Source organism: Coenobita brevimanus, chromosome 103, assembly GCF_032717465.1.
Source record: "Coenobita brevimanus isolate Jiangsu-jjx chromosome 103, ASM3271746v2, whole genome shotgun sequence".
Classification (NCBI taxonomy): Eukaryota; Metazoa; Arthropoda; class Malacostraca; order Decapoda; family Coenobitidae; genus Coenobita; species Coenobita brevimanus.
The window spans coordinates 30,868,896-30,891,279 of record NC_137056.1 but is presented as its reverse complement, the minus strand read 5'-3'; the positions used below and the strand labels follow the sequence as shown (position 1 = coordinate 30,891,279).

Below are 22,384 nucleotides of genomic sequence, written 5' to 3'. Positions count from 1 at the left end.
CAGATGTGTGGTAATATTTGGAAACAGGGAAGACGAAAAAAAGGTTAGATCTGTGAGACTCGAGAGAGATACGAATCAAGTGAGAAAAATATTGGGCATGATTGATCCCGAAGGAAACATGTGGAAAAAAGATGCTGAGGAAGTAAGGAGGATAGGGCCATACAAGAAAGGGGAAGTAAGACCAATGAGAGTTAAGTTGTCATCAGAAAGTGTAGTAAATGATATACTTAAAGTGACCTGGAAACTAAGTAAAGAGGCAGGATTGGAAAATATTATACAGTAATCCCTCCACTATCCGATGTAATAGAGCCAAAGGCATGTCCGGAAAGTGGTCCTGACCGGATAGTGGGCCCCAGCCTCCTGGACTTGTACTTATGGACCCTAACTCAGAAAAACACCTACACAATTTCCTCTGGACATGCATTGCACCTATTTAAGACCCAAATCACACCAATTAGGGACATAAAAGACTGAAATAAACGCAAAAGAACTATAAAATGAGGTTTTAGAGGTGAGTTTATACAATATTAACCCCTTAACCACAGGGAGTCACTTTCGTGATGCTTGGGAGCAAGGGATCATACCGTGGGGCGTCACTTTTGTGATTCTGTGTTATTTTGAATTTGCCCTGGCTTTCAAGTGGTGGCTTGTATTATCTATAAGTACTGCCAATGTCCAGCACTAGTCAGCACTCCTAATCTCATCTGTACTCCTATCCATTGTTGACAATTTAGCCATTTCTCCCCGTTCTTGACTCCCCTCCCTACCTCCCCTCCATTACCCTCTCCTCTCGCCTGCCCGGCCGTGCGACGCCAAGTAAATCTTCCTTGGAATTTTTCACTGATTTCATCCATTGAAATAAGCCCTATGCCCTATTCTTATACCAAATAATATATACAAGAAAGAAATAAGGTAAGTGACAGTGCCATACACCTGGAATTGGCTAATTATCACCTGACAACACCTCACGTGCACTCGTTCGCTAATTTTTGCTGTTTATTTCCCCTTGAAATATGCCGTATAATCTATTCTCGTAATAAAAATATATATAAGAAAGGAATGGAGAAGCCTAAGTGATATTTACATTCACCTGGAACTACCTAATTTATTATGTATTGTCTAGATTTCCTGCCAATCATTTCATTGCGTATATATTAGCAGCTGTCACCAAGTTGACATTGGCAGCATTGCACTCCCCCTAGGCAGGCCACCACATTGTATTCAGTTTACTGTCATCTTTCAAGGTGAAAGCACGTCGGATTCACGCCTGTCCAATTCCGCCCCTTTTTAGTCCCATGCAAAGGGCCCTGTAACCTCTACTCCCTACTAAACCTCGTGTGGAAACGAGTAAAGGGCTAAGTGACTGCTGTGGAATGTGAACTGGCTAATTTGTCAATGAAAATGATAGACAGTGACTACGATCTTTCTGGTGAGTAAAACAGTGCAAGTGGAAATGTAAATAATGTGTATATAAAGTGTAAACAGCAAGTGAAAGCAATGAATGTAAATATAAGTGAACAGTGGAAAATAGTTTTATAAGTTACTGCAAGTGACAGTGCATAACACAGTGTAAATAAAATAGAAATTTAAATAATGTAAATAAAATAGAGAATGTAAATAGAAATGTAAATGAGCAGTAATATAAGAATACGAGTATATATACTAGGAGTAATGAAAGTGAAAGTTTCACTCTAGCATGTATGAATACTATGAGTTATGAAAGTGAAAGTGAAAGTGACAGATTCACTCTCAACGCCAGTATACAGGACGAGAAAGTGAATGCTACGTAGTTTACTGAAAGAGAAACTGAATGCCTACAGTGACAATAAACTACTATTACTGAAGGAAACTTATGGATAAAGACTGGAGATATATGCAAGTGTTATATAGTAATAGAAATATAAAGTGTGATTGTTTTTATGAATAATAAATGACAGAACACCAACGGCGAACGATTGCAAGTGGGAAGGTCATATGCGCTCGTAATTTTCATTGCCTTCACAGTGTTTTTTTTTTTGGAGTATGGATTCCAAACTATTTGTGAATCATAGAACAGTGTTTCTAGTGATAATATCAGGCTGTGGTAATCATATTACGAGTTGTCGGGAAGTGTAAAGTGGAGACTTCGTTACCCAACTTCAGAGGTCTCCACAAGTCCTACGGTACTCGATGAAGGCTCAACAAACATCCCAGCAGAAAGCTGAAGGTATGTGCCATATGAATATGTAATTTTAATATTCTAGGACTAATAACTGATTTTTGGCAAATATTTTCAGAGAGTCTGTCGGATTGCGAATATGCCCGAGAGACACGCAAGTCAAGCAAAAACAACCCCGCGGTTTAGGGGTTAAACATTCTGGGTACTTACAAGAAGTCTCTGGCTCCTGGACTGGTAGTTATGAACCCTAACCCAGCCTAACTCAGAAAAACACCTCCCTACTGCACATGCATAGAACCTAAGACCCTATTCACACCAATAAGGGACATAAAAGAGTGAAATGAGGTGTTAGAGGTAGGTATAGTATCGAAAATACAGTACAATATGAAATATTCTGGGTACTTAGAGCAAGTCCCTGGCCATCTCGATGAATAACCCGCCTCTTCTCAGACTCTGGCAGTAAGAAGGAGTTCCTGAAGCACCTGCAGTACACTGTACATGAAGTCTTACACTGAACTTAGTCATTTGCACTCAGAATTCCATTCTCTTAACACAGCGCACTCTAGTCTTACTTGCGCTCCATTGTACCTTAATGAAATAAGTGTTGCACTCTGCACTTAAAGTCTTTGCACTCATAAATCCATTTCTAAACACAACACACTCTAGTTAATTTACGCTACATTGAAACTCTATTAAATCAGTGTCTTTTCACTCAGAATTCTAATTTCTTAACACTATGCACTGTTTTTTCTCACTGCACAACACTGTAAAATCCCGTGTGGTCTAGTGGAGAAGTTCTAGCCGTTTAATCACTGTCAGAGTCTGAGAGTAGCTGTTGCTGGTGACCTAGGGGTGCGTTGCTGGGTCGTGGTGATGGAGTACCCACTGCAGACGACTCTGAGGAGAGGCGCAAACTCACGTAGAGTGGTGACTCCACCATGCCTGATGTGCTGGGCTGTGGCTCGGAGCATGAAGGCCTGTCTTGGGGAGGCAATGGAGTGGAGCCAGGGTTGGGCACAGCGGGGGTCACGGGCCTGAAAAAGCTGTCAATGGTTGATTGACGCAAGGAACAACGATTTTGATGATTAATGATGCACTGCCTGGAAGCGCGCACTTCCTCCACAAGTCCCAAGGGCCCCATCTCCCTGTCGCAGTCCGGGTGCTCCAGGTAGTCCAGAACGAACTCTACGTGTTCCTGGAGTGTGCTCAGCTTGGGGATGGATGGAGTAATGTCATGCTGAGAGGAGTCCGCATCATCATCACCGTCCTCGTCGGAATCTTCAAGCTGGGTAATGACACCTGCAACTGAAGATGAGATCTCGATATCAGACATGGTCTGATACCCAGGATCGCCCTCGTCACCATCCAACCAGTCACGCACTTCGTCCACATCAACATCGTCCCCATGCGCACGTAGACGTGCATGGAAGTCATCCATGTCAAAACCTAGGAAATCTTACTCCACATCCGTTCTGAGAAGCAGACGAGACCAACCATTTTCTAGTCTTGACAGGGACTTCCTTCCATGCACTGGCCCAGTTGTAGATGGCAGACTTGATGCTGTAATGGCGAAGGTTTTCCAAAGTCCGTTGGCCTCGTGTGTCCCGTCCCTCCCTGCTCTCGTCCTCGTCCTCGAGAACAACCATCACCTCGTCCAGGAACTTCCTTTGGTACAGCCTCTTCGTTGCCATGATCACTCCTTGGCCCATTGGTTGGATGAGAGCAGTAGTATTAGGTGGCAGAAACATGCACCTAATGCGGCCATTCTCAGCCACCAATTCCTTGCTGCACAGGTGAGCAGGTCCATTGTCGAGGAGAAGGAGGGCCTTTACCTGGTCATGTGAGAATCCCAGTTTCTCCATCTGGTAATGGATGACCTCCTTGATGAAATGGTGGTGGAACCAGTCTTTGAAGATCTGGGCTGTGAACCATGCCTTCAAGGAATGGTACCAAATGACAGGAAGGACATCCATCACCCCATGAAGACACCGAGGCTGCTTTGCACGGCCAACAATAACAGGCTTAAGCCGGTGCAAGTTGCTAGCATTGGCACAACACAAAGCAGATATCTGCTGCTTGGAGAGCTTGCGGCCAGGTACACACTTCTCCGTCTCCTCCACTAGAGTGTTCATAGGCAAAGAGCAATAGAATAAACCAGTTTCATCAGCGTTGTAGACTTGACCAGGAGTGAGGACCTCCCTGTCGATCAAGCACTTCACCTTGTGCCGAAACTCCTCTACTCCATCCTCGTTGGCGTCCAAAGCTTCACCATGAGACTTACAGTTGGTAAGGCTATGTCGTAACTTGAACGCAAAGAGCCAACCCTCAGATGCCTTGAAGTCTAGGGCGTCGTGAAGCCTTGCAAACTTCTCAGCAGCAGCCTTCAGCTCCGTGCCACGCACCAGCACACCAGCCGCACGTTGTTGTCGATACCAAATCAACATGGAGCAGCCGACTTCAGCATACTTGGGAGTAAACATCATCTTCCTCTCCACATTTTTCTGCCCACATGCTCGCTTTTGTGGTGGTGCCTTACCTGGTGCAGGCTCTCCTGCTGCCGTTTGCTTTTCGACAAGAAGTCAGCTGTGTACTGCATGAGTTTTTTTGGGGATCTCTTGATATCAAAGAAAGTAGATCGGGCCAGGTTGAATTCACGAAGGATGCGTGAGGAAGACCATCCCGCAACCACCTTGTCCAATATCTCCGTCTTCTTCTCCAGAGTCAAAACCACTCTCTTCCTCTTCTCAGGCGGCGGGGCCATCATCACACACACTAACAAGAGGCACGAGGGCAGCAGGAGAGCCTGCACCAGGTAAGGCACCACCACAAAAGCGAGCACGTGGGCAGCCATGACGACAAGCGTGCACACACAAGAGACGGGCGGTAAGTGGGGAGGATGCAGGGGCGCTCTAGCGGATGGTGGTGGAACAACGCACCAAAACACAGCTGGCCTGCCAAGTTCAAATTACGGGCAGGAAAAAGTCGGATTTTTTTCATATTTTTTGCGATTTTTGGCCCATTTTGGGAATATTGGAACCCGGGACCAAAATATCTGGTAAGTGGGGATGTCCGGAAAGTGGACGTCCGGATAGTACGGGGATTACTGTAGTAAGAAAAGATCTGAATGAAGAAGAAAGAGAAGTTTTAAAATCTTTGATGGAATAAGTAAAGGAAAAAAATGACAGGAGGACAGAGGAAGAATGTAAAACTTTTTTTTTTGAGACTGATGGATATGAAAGTAAGGATGTGGTATGTGAGGAACTAGAAGTGAAGGAAACAAGAGGTATGGAGATGAAAATAAATAAGAAAGGAATGAGTAAAGATAAAACCAGTGATGTAAATCCAAGTATCATGTATAGTAATGTGGATGGGTTAATATCCATGAAAGGGGAAACTGATACTATATAAATGAAAAGAAACCTGAAATTGTTTGCTTGGTGGAGACTAAAATGCCTCGAGATGTTGATACTAAATTATTTGGATGGAACATTTATAATATTTGGAGGAAAGATAGAGAAAGCAAGTTTGGGGGAGGTATAATGATTTTAACCCACAATGACCTAAGAGCAAAAAATATAGAAGTTGAAAATACCACGGCTGAACTTTTGGGAGTTGAAATAGAGGACAGTTATGGAGAAAAAATAGATGTAATAGTATTTTATATGCCTCCCAAAACTAGGGCATGGACAAAAGAAGATTATGAACAGCTAATACGAGAATCTATTATTAAACTAAAGATGATACTTGAATGAAGAAACAGAATAATAATAATGGGAGATTTTAATTGTAGAGAAGTTGACTGGGAAAGTATGGATGCTGGGAGCAATGAGGAATCATGGGGAAATAAATTAATGGAGTTGGCGATGGAAAACATGTTAACCCAAGTAATTAAACAAAATACAAGAATTCCGGGTGATGACAAACCATCAAGGCTTGACTTAGTATTCACAAAGGACCCAAATGATGTGAGGACTATATCCTACCAATGCCCCTTGGGTAAAAGTGATCATATGGTTACTGAGATGGAAGTGGTGGGAGTAAGGAAAGGAAGAAAAGATGAAAAACACAGAAAAAATAGATGCAATTATGGGAAGGCAGACTTTCCTTTCCTGAGGAACTTTTTCCAATGTGTGGACTGGAGTATGATGAATACGATCACAAATGTTGATGAGAAATATGAGTTTCTGATAGAAGTGTATAAAACAGGATTTAGTAAGTATGTCCCAAAATTTTCCGCAGCTATGGAAAGGAAGAAAGAATGGTTTAACAACAGATGTAGAGTGGCACATGAGGCAAGAAAAAGAGCATGGAATAAAGTAAGAAGGTACTGTATAGTGAAAGGGCCTGGGAGGAGTACAAGCAGGTAAGAAATGAATATGTACGGGTGTAGACAGAAGAAGAAAGGAAATATGAAAAAGATGTTGTAACTAAATGTAAAAAAAGACGAAATTATTGTATAGGTTTGTGAATGGTAAAATGAAGTTAAGGACAGTATCATATGACTGAGGGATGGAGATGAAACCTATGAAAGAGATGAAGAATTGTGTGAAATAATGAACAAACTGCAATCAGTCTATGTGCTGGAAGAGGAATTTAGGGAACCTGAAACAGAACCCAAGGTGACAGGAATGGCAGAAATTACAGTGGATGTGAATGAGGTGCTGCAGCTGATGAGGGATTTGGATGAAAGAAAAGCAATGGAACCAGATGGTGTGTCTGGATGGATCCTGAGGGAATGTGCAGACCAGTTAGTGTGGCCTATTTATGTCATCATCAAAACTTCAGGGGAAAATGGACAGTTACCTAAAGATTGGAAAAGAGCAAGTATTGTGCCTATCTTCAAGGAAGGAGACAGGGAAGATCCACTCAATTACAGACCTGTATCACTTACTAGTATAACAGTAATCCCTCCAATATCCGACATAACAGAGCCATAGGCATGTCCGGATAGTGGTCCTGTCCGGATATTGGGCCCCAGCTTATGTACTTGTACTTATGGACCCTAACTCAGAGAAACACCTATTCAACTCCCTCTGGACATGCATAGCACCTATTTAAGACCCAAATCATACCAATAAAGGACAGAAGACTGAAATAAATGCAAAAGAAGCATAAAATGAGGTTTTTGAGGTAGGTTCATACAATACTCAACATTCTGGGTACTTACAAGTCCCTGGCTCCTGGACTGGTAGTTATGGACCTTAACCTAGCCTAACTCAGAAAAACACCTTCCTACTGCACATGCATAGCACCTAAGACACAGCATATTCACACCAATAAGGGAAATAAAAGAGTGAAACGAGGTGTTAGAGGTAAGTATAGTATGGAAAATACAGTACAGTACAGTATGAAACATTCTGCCTACATACAGCAAGTCCATGGCCATCTCGATGAATAACCGCCTCCTCTCGGACGCTGACAGTAAGAAGGATTTCCTGAAGCACTTGCAGTACACTGTTCATGAAGTCTTGCACTGAACTTAGTCATTTGCACTCAGAAGTCCATTCTCTTCACAGTGCGCACTCTTGTCTAACTTATGCTCCATTGTAACTTAATAAGTGTTGCACTCTGCACTTTAACTTTTTCCACTCTTATAACCATTTTCAAAAGCAAAAACACACAAGTCTATTTATGTTAAATTTAGTTCAAAAATTGTCTTTTCACTCACAACTGTAAATCCTTAACACAATGCACTGTTTTTTTCACTGCACAACACTGTAAATTCCCGTGTGGTCTAGTGGAGAAGTTCTTGGCATCTATTCACTGTCAGAGTCCGAGAGTATCACTGGCAGGTGACCTAGGGGTGCGTCGCTGGGTCGTGGTGATGGCGTACCCACTGCAGACGACTCTGAAGACAGACACAAACTCACGTCGAGCGGTGACTCCACCGTGGCTGATGTGCTGGGCTGTGGCTCGGAGCATGAGGGCCTGTCTTGGGGAGGCAACGGACTGAGCCAGGGCTAGGTACAGCAGGGGTCACGGGCCTGAAAAAACTGTCAATGGTTGATTGACGCAAGGAACGATGATTCTGACGATTGATGATGCACTGCCTGAGAGCATGCAATTCCTCCAGAAGTCCCAAGGGCCCCATCTCCCTCTCGCAGTCCGGGTGTTCCAGGTAGTCGAGAATGAACTCTAGGTGTTCCCGAAGTGCGCTCAGCTTGGGGATGGCTGGAGTTGTGTCATGCTGAGAGGAGTCCGCATCATCGTCACCGTCCTCGTCGGAATCTTCAAGCTGGGTACTGACACCTGCAACTGAAGATGCGATCTCGATATCAGACAAGGTCTAATACCCAGGATCGCCCTCGTCGTCATCCAACCACTCACGCACATCATCCACATCAACATCGTTGCCATGCGTACGTAGACGTACATGGAAGTCATCCACGTCAAAACCTAGGGAATCGTACTCCACATCCGTTCCGAGAAGCAGACGAGACCAACCATTTTCTAGAGTCTTGACAGGGACTTCCTTCTATGCACTGGCCCAGTTGTAGATTGCAGACTTGATGTTGTAGCGGCGAAGGTTTTCCAAAGTCCGCTGGCCTCGCGTGTCCCGTCCCTCCCTGCGCTCGTCCTCGTCCTCGAGAACAACTATCACCTCGTCCAGGAACTTCCGGCGGTATAGGCGCTTTGTTGCCACGATCACTCCTTGGTCCATTGGTTGGATGAGAGCAGTCATATTAGGTGGCAGAAACATGCACCTAATCCGGCCATTCTCAGCCGCCAACTCCTTGTCGCACGGGTGGGCAGGTGCATTGTCGAGGAGAAGGAGGGCCTTTACCTGGTCACGTGGGATTCCCAGTGTCTCTGTCTGGTAATGTATGACCTCCCTCATGAAGTGGCGGTGGAACCAGTCTTTGAAGATCTGGGCTGTAAACCACGCCTTCAAAGAATGGTACCAAATGACAGGAAGGACATCCATCACCCCATGAAGACACCGAGGCTGCTTTGCACGGCCAACAATAAGGGGCTTAAGCCGGTGCATGCCGTTAGCATTGGCACAACACAAAGCAGATATCCATTGCTTGGAGAGCTTGCGGCCAGGTACATGCTTCTCCGTCTCCTCGGCTAGAGTGTTCGTTGGCAAAGAGCAATAGAATAAACCAGTTTCGTCAGCGTTGTAGACTTGACCGAGAGTGAGGCCCTCCCTGTCGATCAAGCCCTTCACCTTGTGCCAAAACTCGTCAACTCCATCCTCGTTAGCATCCAAAGCTTCGCCATGAGCTTTACGGCTGGTAAGGCCATGCCATAACTTGAACGCGAAGCGCCAACCCTCCGATGCCTTGAAGTCTAGGGCGTCATGAACCCTGGCGAACTTCTCAGCAGCAGCCTTCAGCTCCATACCACATACCATCACACCAGCAGCAAGTTGCTGTCGATACCAAATGAACGTGGAGCGGTCGACTTCAGCAAACTTGGGAGTAAACATCACCTTCCTCTCCACATTGCGTTTGCTTCTCGACAAGAAGTCAGCCGTGTACTGCATGAGTTTGTCTCGGGATCTCTTAATATCAAACAAAGTACATCGGGCCAGGTTGAACTCGCGGAGGATGCGGGAAGAAGACCACCCCGCATCTACTTTCTCCAATATCTCCAGTTTCTTCTCCAGAGTCAACACCACTCTCTTCCTCTTCTCAGGCGGCGGGTCCATCATCACACACACGAAGGAGAGGCACGAGAGCAGCAGGAGGTCCTGCAGCAGGTAAGGCACCACCACAAAAGTGAGCACGTGGGCAGCCATGATGACGAGCGTTCACTCGCGACGAGAGACAGGCGGAAAGTGGGGAGGATGCAGGGGTGCTCTAGCGGACATCGGAGGAATGACGCGCCACAACAAAGCTGTCCCGCGCCCCGCGTGCCAAGTTCAAATTACGGGCAGGAAAAATTCTTTTTTTTTTTTTTTTCAATTTTTTTGCGGTTTTCGGACCATTTTGGGAATATTAGATCCCGGGACAATTATATCCGGTTAGTGGGGATGTTCGGATATTGGGCGTTCAAATATTAGAGGGATTACTGTAAAATCTGCAAGAAAATTATTAGAAAAAGATGGATAATGTATTCTGAAGAAAATGAAGTGATAACAGCAAGCCAATTTGGGTTTAGGGAAGGGAGATCATGTGTTACTAACCTATTAAGTTTCTACAGCAGGGTAATAGATGTCATACAAGAGACAGAGGGATGGGCAGACTGTGTTTCTCTTGACCTCAAGAAAGCATTTGACAGGGTGCCCTACAGAAGACTGCTGTGGAAGCTGAAGACCTTTGGAGGGGTGCATGGGAAACTATTACAGTGGATGGAAGATTATTTGACAGAAAGGCAGATGAGAACAGTTAAAAGAGACAAGGTTTCACAGTGGAGAAACGTGACTAGTGGAGTACCCCAGGGCTCTGTCTTTGCCTCAATAATGTTTCTGATTTATGTAAATGATTTACCAGAGGGTTTAAATAGTTACATGAATATGTTTGCAGATGATGCTGAAATCATGAAACATATTAAAGGTAATGATAGTTGTAAAAAACTGCAAGAGGACTTGGACAAACTCTACAGCTGGAGCCAGATTTGGAAAATGGATTTTAATGCCAAGAAGCTGCAAGGCTTGGTGGATGAGTTTGGGAGAGTGTGTAAGAAATGGAATCTAAAGGTGAACGAAGGGAAGAGTAAAGTGATGGTCTTTGAGAGAGGTGAAGTCAGTGAATGTACAGTGAGGCTGGATGGTGAGGAAATGGAAAATGTGAGTACATTTAAGTCCTTGGGGAGTGTGATGAGTAAGGATGGAAGTCTGGAGGGTGAAATGCTTGAAAGGGTACAAGAAGGAAGAAAGGTTGCTGGTTCCTTGAAAGCAGTGATAAGAAACAGGGAAGTGAGCATGGAGGTGAAAAAGTTACTACATGACAGTATTGTGATACCAACTCTAATGTATGGAAGTGAAGCTTGGACCTTGTTGGAAGGACACAAGTCAAGAGTGAGAGCGGTGGAAACGAGTTATTTAAGAGGAGCCTGTGGAGTCACATGGAGAGACAGGCTGACAAATGAGGATTTAAAGGAGCATTGTGGTGTGGATGTGGATGTGATAGGAAGCGTTAGGAGGAACACACTGAGGTGGTTTGGCCACGTGGAGAGAATGGAGGGTGAGAGACTGACGAGGAAAGTGTATGTGAGTGAGGTGGAGGGGGGGAGAAGGAGGGGGAGGCCAAGGATGAGATGGAGGGATGGAGTGGAGAGGTATATGAGAGAGGGGGGTGTGAGTTGCAAGCAGGGCAGTGAAATGGTGGGGGACAGGGCGACGTGGAGGCAATTTGTTTGTGGCCACCCCGTACGGGATTAAGACGTCTGGCAATAGATAGATAGAAGTGTCATGTATTAGAAATGGGAATGAGTGAAAAAAGACCTCACTGGGCATATAAAATGGGAAATGAGATAATTTGCAAGAGAACAGATGAGAAAGATTTGGGAGTGACTATTCAAGATGACTTGTCACCAGAAAAACATGTAAAACAAAATCACTGGAGGAAGTTATGAATTACTGACCAATATGAGAGTGGCTTTTAATTATATGGATAAGGAAATGCTGAGGGAGTTGACAGGGACCATGATAAGACCAAGACTAGAGTATGCGGCTGTGGTATGGTCACCTCATTTGAAGAAGCATATTGATAAACTAGAAAGGGTTTAACAGATGGCAATGAGGATGATACCAAGTTTAAGGGAACTCATCTACAAGGAGAGACTGGAAAAAATGAAGTTACCTACACTGCGTGAGAGAAGGGAATTAGATGACTTGATCACGATATTTAGAAATGTATGAGAATTGGAAAGGGTGGATAGAGAGGATCTTTTTGTGTTGGATGATGGAAGAACAAGAGGTCATGAGTTCAAGTTGAGGAAAAGTAGATGTCTTAGTGATCTCAAAAGGTTCAGTTTCCTGAACAGAAGCATAAGTATTTGGAATGACTTAGACAAAGAGGTGGTGCAGGCAAACAACATTCATGAGTTTAAAACTAGACTGGATAAATGTAGATATGGAGACAGGACAACATGAGCTTAGCTCATTTCCTGTATACTACAAATAGGTAAATAAACAGGGAAGGAATAAGTCAGAGTCAAGAACAAAGAGAGCTTAGTGGTAAGGGAAATAACTGAAGAGAAAATAGTCGTGTAGCAGTATTGCAGTAATAAGGTGGAGTTGCTATGGCCTATGTGTGGTGATATAACATACAAATCCACTAAAATCACTACACATCTTTGTTATAATACACATCATTACCGTATCATGGTTTCTGTTACCATGGCCAGATTAAAATCTGTGCACTTTTGCTGTTATAACACATTTTTCAGGCCAAAATCGTGTTATCGCAAGCCTGAGCTGAGCTGAGCCTAAGACTTGGCCCATCAACTCAAACAAACACATGAACTCACCCTACTTGCCTATGATGTGGCCCTCCTCAAGGAGTTACAGTAGTTCCAGGTGGTCGGACCCATTAATTCTCCACCCCCTAGCCTCAGGCCCATCTCACGTCTCTACAAGACACATGTACAGTGATCCCTTGGTTATCGTGCACTTGGTTACAGCTGTTTTCATTATCACTGCAAAATGAAGATCTGCACTCCTGCCATTACTGCACATTTTTTGGCTAAAAAACATCGTTATCGTACACCTGAGCTGGTATCTGCCGTCAACGGTGCTGCCGTGTCTATGGGGTCTGATGGCTCTGAAGGATTCAAAGATGAAGCCTTGCTAGAGGAACTAACCTCAGGTGGTGGAGACCACTAACTTTACACCCCCTAGCCTCAGAACCCTCACCTCGTGCCCACCTCAAGTCTTTCTATGATATGTGAGTCTTGCTTTTTGTGCCCTTTTATCACTTTCTATTACCCTAACTATGTAGGGGAAAACTTGGGCTTACACTTAGGATGCCTGGTACCAGTTAGGATAAATCTCATAGGTTCTGTGCTTTTGATATCACACAATGCAGTTATCATGCATCTTGTGCAGTACTATACCATTTATGTGTGATAACCAAGAGATCATGGTACCCAGTAACTGATTAAATATTTTCCCTTATTGTGCCCTTTTCATCAACTTCAATTAATCTAACCATGCCTATGTGTTTCTGATATGTACCATAACATTAGTTATGTATTTTGTGGGTCTAAACTGTCATAAAAGGGAAAACTGGGATTGGATCTTGGGTGCCTGGGACCAGTTAAGATATATTCCATAAGTTCTGGGTCTATGTTACCTCAAGTTTTCATTATCATGCATCATGTTCAGTACCAATTATGCATGGTAACCAATGGATTATTGTATATGTAGTGATGCAAATGAAGCCAACAGCCTTGACTGTGCTGTGAGGGTGCCAGTCAGCTTACCACATGGAATGTCTCTACCTTCTTCAAGTCTTGGCGGGGGTAAGTTTTTTGTTTCCCCTTTCCCCGATGTAATTTTTCATCATTAGATTTATAGTCCTTGTGTCTCTCAACTACTCTACAGGTACACCCCGATAAACAGTACCCCTAGATGTGATATCCCGGCTTAGTAAATGACCAAACATCGCACGTGCGCACCCCTTCCCCCCAACGAAAGCCAACAGAAAGCCGACTGCTGTATTTGAGAGTGTTGGCCTTGAAATAGACACCCTCCCCTATGATGAGGCAAAGATTGACACACTTCATGCTAGAACTTAATTTTTGGTGAATATTTTTGTCCAAAATTGCCTAATTGGCATCCCGTCAGACCAACATTGACAAGTGTGTCAGGGTGCATCATCAGTTTCTCTTCAGTCTAGCACCATTTTGACTCGTTTCGTGTCATTGTGCGTGAGGGGGTTAAGAAACATATTCTCCATTCAGTGGCCATCATGTTCACTCCAGCAAGGATAGTAATGGGTAAACTGTATATTAAATTCTAAACTTAAACCAACACATCCTCTAATTAAAATCAAGTCCCACTGTTTAATCATGGACGTCCAGGACCTAAATGGTCTGGAAACTATATACCAGAAGTACCTATAGTAGAAATATTTTTAATATTGTACAGATGAGAAATAAGAAAAATAATTAAAATTTCATGCAACTATTGCTCAGGATTGTCAACTATTTACTGAAACAGTAATTAGTGCATTACATAAGAATGCAATAACATCCAACTGACCATATCAATAACTATGCAAAATGTAATATCATTCATCCCACAGGACAATCATCAATTGCTGTGAAATATCAGACAATTTATAGAGAGAAATAAAGAATAACAGTAATCAACTTACCATATAATGTCAATATATCACTGACAAAATTAAAAACCATCAAAGGAAAATGTACAGTCAAATAGTCAATATAGATGAGCACAGTGTGCACAGTCTTGATAACACTACTTACAGTGCATGGTGCTGTTGTCATGTGTATATATTCACAGGTATTGTTAACTCTCATGCTCCTGTGACTTGCCACCATATGAAATGAAATTATTAAGCAATTGCCTGAATAAAACTCTGGAGTTATCTTGGCCATGAGTGCGTTAATGGTGCCAATTTTAACACTCTCAGGCCCCTACATTCCCTCAGCTGAATAAAATAATCTAACATCAGCTGGAAAACAATATACAAATTTTCCTGATCATGAGAGGGTTTAACACAATACACTGAAGGGTGACTGAAATTTCAACTACTCTTGCATACCAAGCCTGACCAGGAAACTTCTTCCTCCACTCCACCACCCCAACCCCGCTCCCCTGCCTACCTGAAATGAGCTGAGACGAGCGAGATGGTCTCAAGGCCTCCCCTGCCTCACCTACTCACCACCACTATCACTATCACTGTCTGCTTCATCATCACCACTAGGAGAAAGAATATCACCGAGTGCTAGGTCAATATCTGCTGTTGTCTGCTGCTGGGCATTACAGCTTTTTATATCACTAATGAAAATTGCACATTTTGTACAGTATGCCATAAAAATACAGTTCATGGAAATGACAACTCATAAACATCTAGAATGTCATGAGCAATGTGTGTATTTGATTTTTATGGTATATATTTAAAACTTAATGTACTGAAAATTTATCTAATGTGACATGCAACTACTGAATACTTCATATGAAGGTTTTAAAGATAAACTGTGCTCTTGGTACAATGACTTATTAAAAAATATGCAACAGATCATATGTGCAAAATGTAAATATCCACATAAATCATTACAATAACAAGCACTAAGGACAGCTATGATATAGCTAAAGCCAAGCTAGAAATGAAATGAACATAAAGCACTGTGCAAGCCAAAGAATAATACAGTTCTGTACAGAAGTGAAATTACAGATTCCCAAGAAACGATTTTACACTACACTATGTTATTACATTTGTGTCCTCTAGCAATCTGTGCAAGAAACCTTCACATACATTATTTAATTTAAGAACACAAGTATTGTTACAATACCGGTATGTAACTAATTTTGAACCATGACTACCATACAATACCTGAATCTGTTTTGCTTGATTTGTTTATTTCATCTGTGAGCAGTGACATTTTCACCCTGGCTCCACATACAGAAGGAATCAAGCACTGTGTGGCCTTCTTACCTCTCACTCAACAGACTAAAAATATTTATTATAATGCTATTTTACTGCAACAAAACTATGTAATATGTGCAAGTTCGGTTGATCCCTTAATTCAAATAAAAGTAATGTACAGTATACCACAGGGTGCTCTAGCCTGATAAAACAATCTTATAAATTACTGAAAATATCTACCATAAGCGCAAGTGGACACCAAACAAGTATGGTGACAGGAGCGGCAGCTGCAACAGCGGGAACTTATTGGAAGTGAGAATGTGTGGGGAAGTACAGAGAGTAATACAGTACCTGGTGGATGCTGTGTCGAACCTGGGGTTGGTGAGGTCTGGTGCAGTGAGGCAGGATAGTGCTACACACAGACCCTCACCAGACTCCAGTAGTTGCTTGGTGCTTAGGTGGTGGTTCTGAGAGAGGGAACATTATTTCTCAATCACCCATACAATTCATAACTACAGTACCATAGTTCTGGAAAGTAATAATGATTTATTCATAGTCATCATTCCATGATTCTAAGCAAAGGTATAAAGAATGGTATTTGATGTTGTTTTCCCACATACAGGACCCTGTATTTATTAATGGATAAATGGTGGGGTAAAAAAGAAAAAAAGCTGCCAAATCTTAGGGTTGTACAGTTTACTATGCCAGAGGTTCTCAAACTGAGGTTTGATATCTACTGGTGGTCTCAGGTATGCTGCAGGCTGAACTTAAATCTGCCACAAAGTGAGGCTTCTAACTGGAGTACACCTGCAGATTTTCCCTCAATAAATACCTGGCTATGAATTCAAATAGAGAAATTGAGACTTGTGATGCATGCATGTGTGTCTGTGCACACACACACACACACACACACACACAGCCACAACGAACGGACGTGTCTTGACTGCTCCCAGGCCAAGGCTCAGCCACTGCTGCAAACCCTAAGTAGTTTTCAGGAATTATGTTTGTCCTGTCTCCTATGGTCTTGTTTTCAGTTTAAAATACTGTAAGTTAATATAGACTACCAAAAATGTAAAGATTTATTGGCAAGAGTATACATGAATGTTTGTAGTATTTTCGGTAACAGCTGTTTTGGTACTGTAAGATGTAACCAACCTTAATTATGGCCGAAAATGTAAACACTGAGGGACTCGAATTTCCAGGATTTGATAGAAATACTAATGTCATGGATCTGGTTAAAACATTGATTATGAGGATTAGTGAACTTGAAAAGAAAGTGGAGAATCTAGTGTTAAAATATGTGTCTGAAAATACGGAGATTACCATACAGAGTCTGATCCAGTCTAATGAGACGGCAAATGAAGAGATAAGAAATTTGAAGCGTGAAAATAATGAATTGAGGAGAAAACTAGAAGAGAGTACTAATAAAACGGAGAAGGTGAGCAGTGTATTGGAAGAGCATAAGGCAAAGTGGGCACAAGTAGAAGAAGAACAGAAAGAAGTGGTCAGCTTAAGAGAAATCATTCAGGAAGAAAGAGAAATGAACAAGATAAAATTAGAAGAAAATGTAGTGAAAATACTGAAGAAAAAAGAGAAAATAGTGAGAGAAACTGTAGAAAGGAACAGATGCGTGGTAATATTTGGAAACATGAAGGAGGAAGAGAAGGTTAGATCCGTGAGACTCGAGAAAGACATGAACCTGGTAAGAGGAATATTAGGCAAGATTGATCCCGAAGGAGACAAGTGGGTAAAAGAAACTGAAGAAGTAAGGAGAATAAGATCTTATAAGAAAGGGGAAACAAGACCAATGAGAGTCAAGTTGTCAGCAGAAAGTGTACTAGATGATATACTTAAAGTGACCTGGAAATTAAGCAAAGAGGCAGGATGGAAAATATTATAATAAGAAAAGATTTGAATGAAGAAGAAAGAGAAGTTTTAAAATCATTGAAGGAAGTAAAGGAAAAAAATGATAAGAGGACAGAGGAAGAATGTAATACTTTTTTTTGAAGAGTAATGGATATGAAAGTAAGGAAGTGGTATTTAAGGAAATAGAAGTGAAGGAAACTAAGAGGGATGGCTGTGAAAGATCAGAAGTTGAGGAAGTGGTACTGATGGAGAGTAGGAGAGAAGAGGGTATAAAAAACATCAAAAATAATTTGAAGGTGATATATACTAATGTTGATGGTTTAATATTGGCAAGGCTTGAAATTATTGATTTCTTGAGAGAACATGAACCTGATGTCATGTGCTTTGTAGAGACCAAATTACGAGAAGATACTGATGTTCATATGGGAGATGGTAAATACAAACTGTGGAAGACAGAAAAGAAAAAACGGGAGGAGGAGTGATGATAGCAGTGAAGAACAACATAAATGTAGATACCGTGGAAATGGGGGAAGGCAGGGCTGAAGTGATATATATGAAATTAGAAACTGGAGAGAATGTTAAGAGAGATATGGCAGTAATGTATGTTCCCCCTAAGACGAGAGCATGGAATAATGATGAATACCAGGAGATGTTGTCAGATATGGCTAGCTATTTAAAAAAAATAATTGAGAAAAGCAATAATATAATTTTGGTGGGTGACTTTACCTGTAAAGAGGTGAACTGGGAGGAATGGTACTCGGGAGGCGGCGAGGATTCGTGGGGCACTATGTTATTATATATAATAATGAATAATGTGATGATGCAATGGGTCAAAGAAGAGACATGGTTTCGAGGTGAGGTCACACCAGCAAGGTTAGATTTACTGTTTACCAAAGAACCCGATGTAATAGAATCATTGAAATATCTCTGTCCTTTAGGAAAAAGTGATCATGTGGTCATTGAGTTCCTGATGATAATAGGGAACGTCGAGCCAAGAGACGAGCTTCATAGACACGGAAGATACAACTTTGGGAAAGCAAATTTTACAGGATTGAGAAACTTTTTTGAAAATGCAGATTGGAGAAAATTCAGAGAAACAAGAGAGATACAGAGGAAGTGGGATATCCTTCTAGAACTCTATAATTTGGGAGTGGAAAAATTTGTACCAAGAGTATGAGAGAAAGAAAACAGGAAAAAGGAGTGGTTTAATAGAAAGTGTATGATATCAAAAAAAGAGAGACAAGGTGTGGAACAATTGGAGAAAGAGAGGTAACAACAGAACAAAGGAAGAATATAAAAGAATTAGAAATGAATACACAAGAGTACGTAGAGAAGAAGAAAGGAATTTTGAAAAAGGTATGATAGACAAATGCAAGGATGAACCCAAACTGTTTTATAGACTTGTTAATGGCAAACTGAAACAAAAGGAAGGAATCACCAAACTGAAAGTAAAAGGAGAGGTCTATAAAGAGGCAGCAATGCAAGCTGAAATAATGAACAAATGTTTCCAATCAGTTTTCTCTAATGAAAAAGAGTTTGTGGAAGGGGAGGGAGTGATTAGAAATGTACAAGTGATAAAAGATATAAAAAAAAGGGTACAGGAAGTGTATAAATTACAGGAAACTCAAGATGTATGGAAACCCCCAGGACCTGATGGAATTTCTAATTGGCTACTGAAGGAATGCAGAGAACAACTAGCGGATAAAATTCACAGTTTAATCGTGTGTTCTCTGGAAGAGGGGAAAGTGCCACAAGAATGGAAGAGGGCAAATGTGGTACCAATTTATAAGGGAGAAAACAGGGAAGAACCCCTGAAGTATAGACCAGTGTCTCTAACCAGCATGGTCGCAAAATTGTGCGAGAGAATCCTGAAAGACAGATGGATGAAATATCTAGAAGAGATGAATATTTTGGCTGAATGTCAGTTTGGATTCAGAAGTGGAAGGTCATGTGTTTCTAACTTGAGCTTTTACTCAAGAGCAATTGACGTGGTACAGGAGAGAGATGGTTGGGTGGATTGTGTGTACTTTGACTTAGAGAAGGCCTTTGACAAGGTACCTCATAAGAGACTAATGTGGAAACTAGAATATGTAGGAGGACTAAAGGGGAAACTTCTGGAATGGATGAGAGACTTTTTGAGAGACAGACAAATGAGGACAGTAATAAAGGATAGGATGTCTGGATGGAGGGAAGTAACAAGTGGAGTCCTTCAAGGCTTGGTGTTGGTGCCAGTAATGTTCCTGATTTACATAAATGATATGGTAGATGGAGTGAACAGTTATCCAAGTCTGTTTGCTGATGATGTAAAGATCTTGAGGAAGGTAGAGGTTGAGGAGGATTGTAAAATGCTGCAGGAGGATTTGGATAGGATTCATGATTGGAGCCGGACGTGGGAAATGAAATTTAATGTAAAGAAATGTAAAATATTGGAAACGGGTAAAAGTACCAAGAGGCCATCACTGAATTATTTGTTGGGTAATGAATTAATCACAAAAAGGAGAGAAGAGAAAGATTTGGGTGTGCTGGTCCAAGATAGTTTGTCACCAGAAAAGCACATTAACAAGATAGTTAGAGAGACTTATAAACTCTTGACTAACATAAGAGTAGCATTTCATTATATGGATGAGGAGATAATGAAAAAATTGATGGTGGCCATGATCCACCCCAGGTTAAAATATGCAGCGATAGTGTGGTCCCCACACAAAAAGAAAGATATAAGCAAGATTAAGAGAATACAAAGAACAGCAACCAAGATGGTCCCCAGTCTGGCAGACCTGTCATGCAGAGAGAGGCTGGAAAAGCTGGATTTGCCCTCCTTACAGGAAAGGAGAAAGAGGGGAGACATGATTGCAGTGTTCAGGACCATGGTGGGAGTAGATAAAATTGACAAAGAAGATCTGTTTGTATGGGATAAGAGAGCAAAAAGAGGACACGGAATGAAATTGAAAAAGTCAAGCTGCTTGAAGGATATCAAGAAATATAGCTTTCCTTACAGAAGTATAGACTTAAGGAATAGCCTGGACAAAGAGATCGTCCAGTCTAAAAACTTAAACGAGTTTAAAGCTAAATTTGACTTATTGAGAAACAGCGACGGAAACCCAAGAGCATAGCACATTCCATGTATATCACAATTAGGTATATTAGGTAAATACATAAATATTTGGAACGACTTAGACGATGAGGTGGTGCATGAGAAAAACATTCATGTGTGTAAAGGTAAACTTGATAAATGTGGATCTGGAGACAGGACAACACGAGCATTGCTCAATTCCTGTATACTACAAATAGGTAAATACACACTCATAACAAACTGGTTGAGCGAGTACACAGGCTTGAGACAGCTTTTCAAAATGAGACTGATGAAATTAAGAAACAGACGCACTTGCAAAAAGGAAGAAATAGAAAAATTAGGAAAGGAAGTCAACAAGAAAGACATAACCATAGGAGAGCTAACAGTTGAAGTGGGTACACTTAGGAGGAAAACTAGTGAAATGGCAAGTACAGTAGTCAACCACGAGAGTATTATGGAAGAGTTCAAAAGTGATACAGAGACAATTATGCAAGTAAGCAGTCTGACAGATCAGAGCAGTGATATTGAGGAGAAGATAACACAGGTGAATGAAGCTGTGCAAAGCTACAAAAATGATGAGGAAACCACATATGCTGAAATGGTGAAAGTAAAGAAAGACTTAGAAACAATGGTGGAAGAAAAAAGCATTTAAAAGGAAGTGAAAAGAATAATCCAAAACAATCCTAAGTTAGTCAGAGATTCAGTAGATATTAACAAATCTATAGTAATCACTGGTATAGAAGAGGAAGAAGTAAAAAACAAGATCTCAAGAGACAAAAAGGAGATGGCAAATGTAATGGGCATATTGAAAGAAGTATCAGAGGAAATCTGTAGTAAAGACATAGAGGAACACAAAAGGTCAGGGAATTATGAGAGAAGTAAGTTAAGATCCCTAAAGGTAACCTTCCAGAGTGTAAACACCATGGAGGAGATACTAAAAAATGCAAAGAATCTTATGGAAAAAGAGGAGTTCAAAAATGTATGGATAAAAAGATGCCTAACACAAGAGGAACTGGAACTACTGAAAGAGAAGAGGGAGGAAGCAAAAACAAAAAATGAGGGAAGATCATAGGAGGAGAAGAACACAATTTTTTACAAAGTAATTGGATTGCAGGTACGAAAGTGGCACATAAACAGGAGGGAATAAAAAGGAGGAAGGTCCAAATCATGACAAGTTTATAAACAAGATGATTAAGTTGATGTACTCAAATGTGGATGGAATGGTATCTAAATTATTAGAGATGAATGATTATGTCAGAGAAAATGAACCACATATAATTTGCCTAACTGAAACAAAATTAACACCAAGGATATCGAATGACATCCTAAACTTAGAGGAATATAATATATGGAGAAGAGATAGGAACTTAAAAAAAGGAGGAGGAATTATAATATTAATTAAGAAAAATCTAAAAGTCAAAGAAACAGAATTAGATATACCCTCAAAAGTAGAACCGATTGCAGTAGAGATAAATACATCTGAAGGGAAAGTAATTGTACCAGGTTGCTAATTTGTACATGCCACCCAGATCAAACACATGGGAAAGAGATGAATATGAGGACCTGGATGAGAGTACAATTCAGAGTTTAAGAGCATTACTACATATAATGGAAGAGAAATAAAAAAGAATTATACTCACTGGAGATTTTAATACAAACATAAATTGGAATACTCTAGATATAATAAGCCAAGAAAGCTGTTGGGACCAAAAGCTCCTGGATCTTGTGCAAGAGTTTTTCCTAATGCAACATGTAAGGGAAAGCACCAGAAAAAGAGGACTCAAT

At 41.4% G+C, this 22,384-nt stretch overlaps 1 protein-coding gene across 1 annotated transcript in view; it reads right to left on the bottom strand.

Annotated features, from left to right (window-relative positions):
• Positions 1 to 22,384, bottom strand: part of LOC145415664 (cytosolic carboxypeptidase 1-like) — a 176,106-nt gene that overhangs the window by 54,759 nt on the left and 98,963 nt on the right. The window contains exons 5-6 of the mRNA XM_080284879.1: positions 16,036 to 16,130; positions 3,055 to 3,072 (exon numbers count right to left, since the gene is read on the bottom strand). Coding sequence (XP_080141005.1) covers positions 3,055 to 3,072; positions 16,036 to 16,130 — 113 coding nt within the window. The remainder of the gene's footprint in view (positions 1 to 3,054; positions 3,073 to 16,035; positions 16,131 to 22,384) is intronic.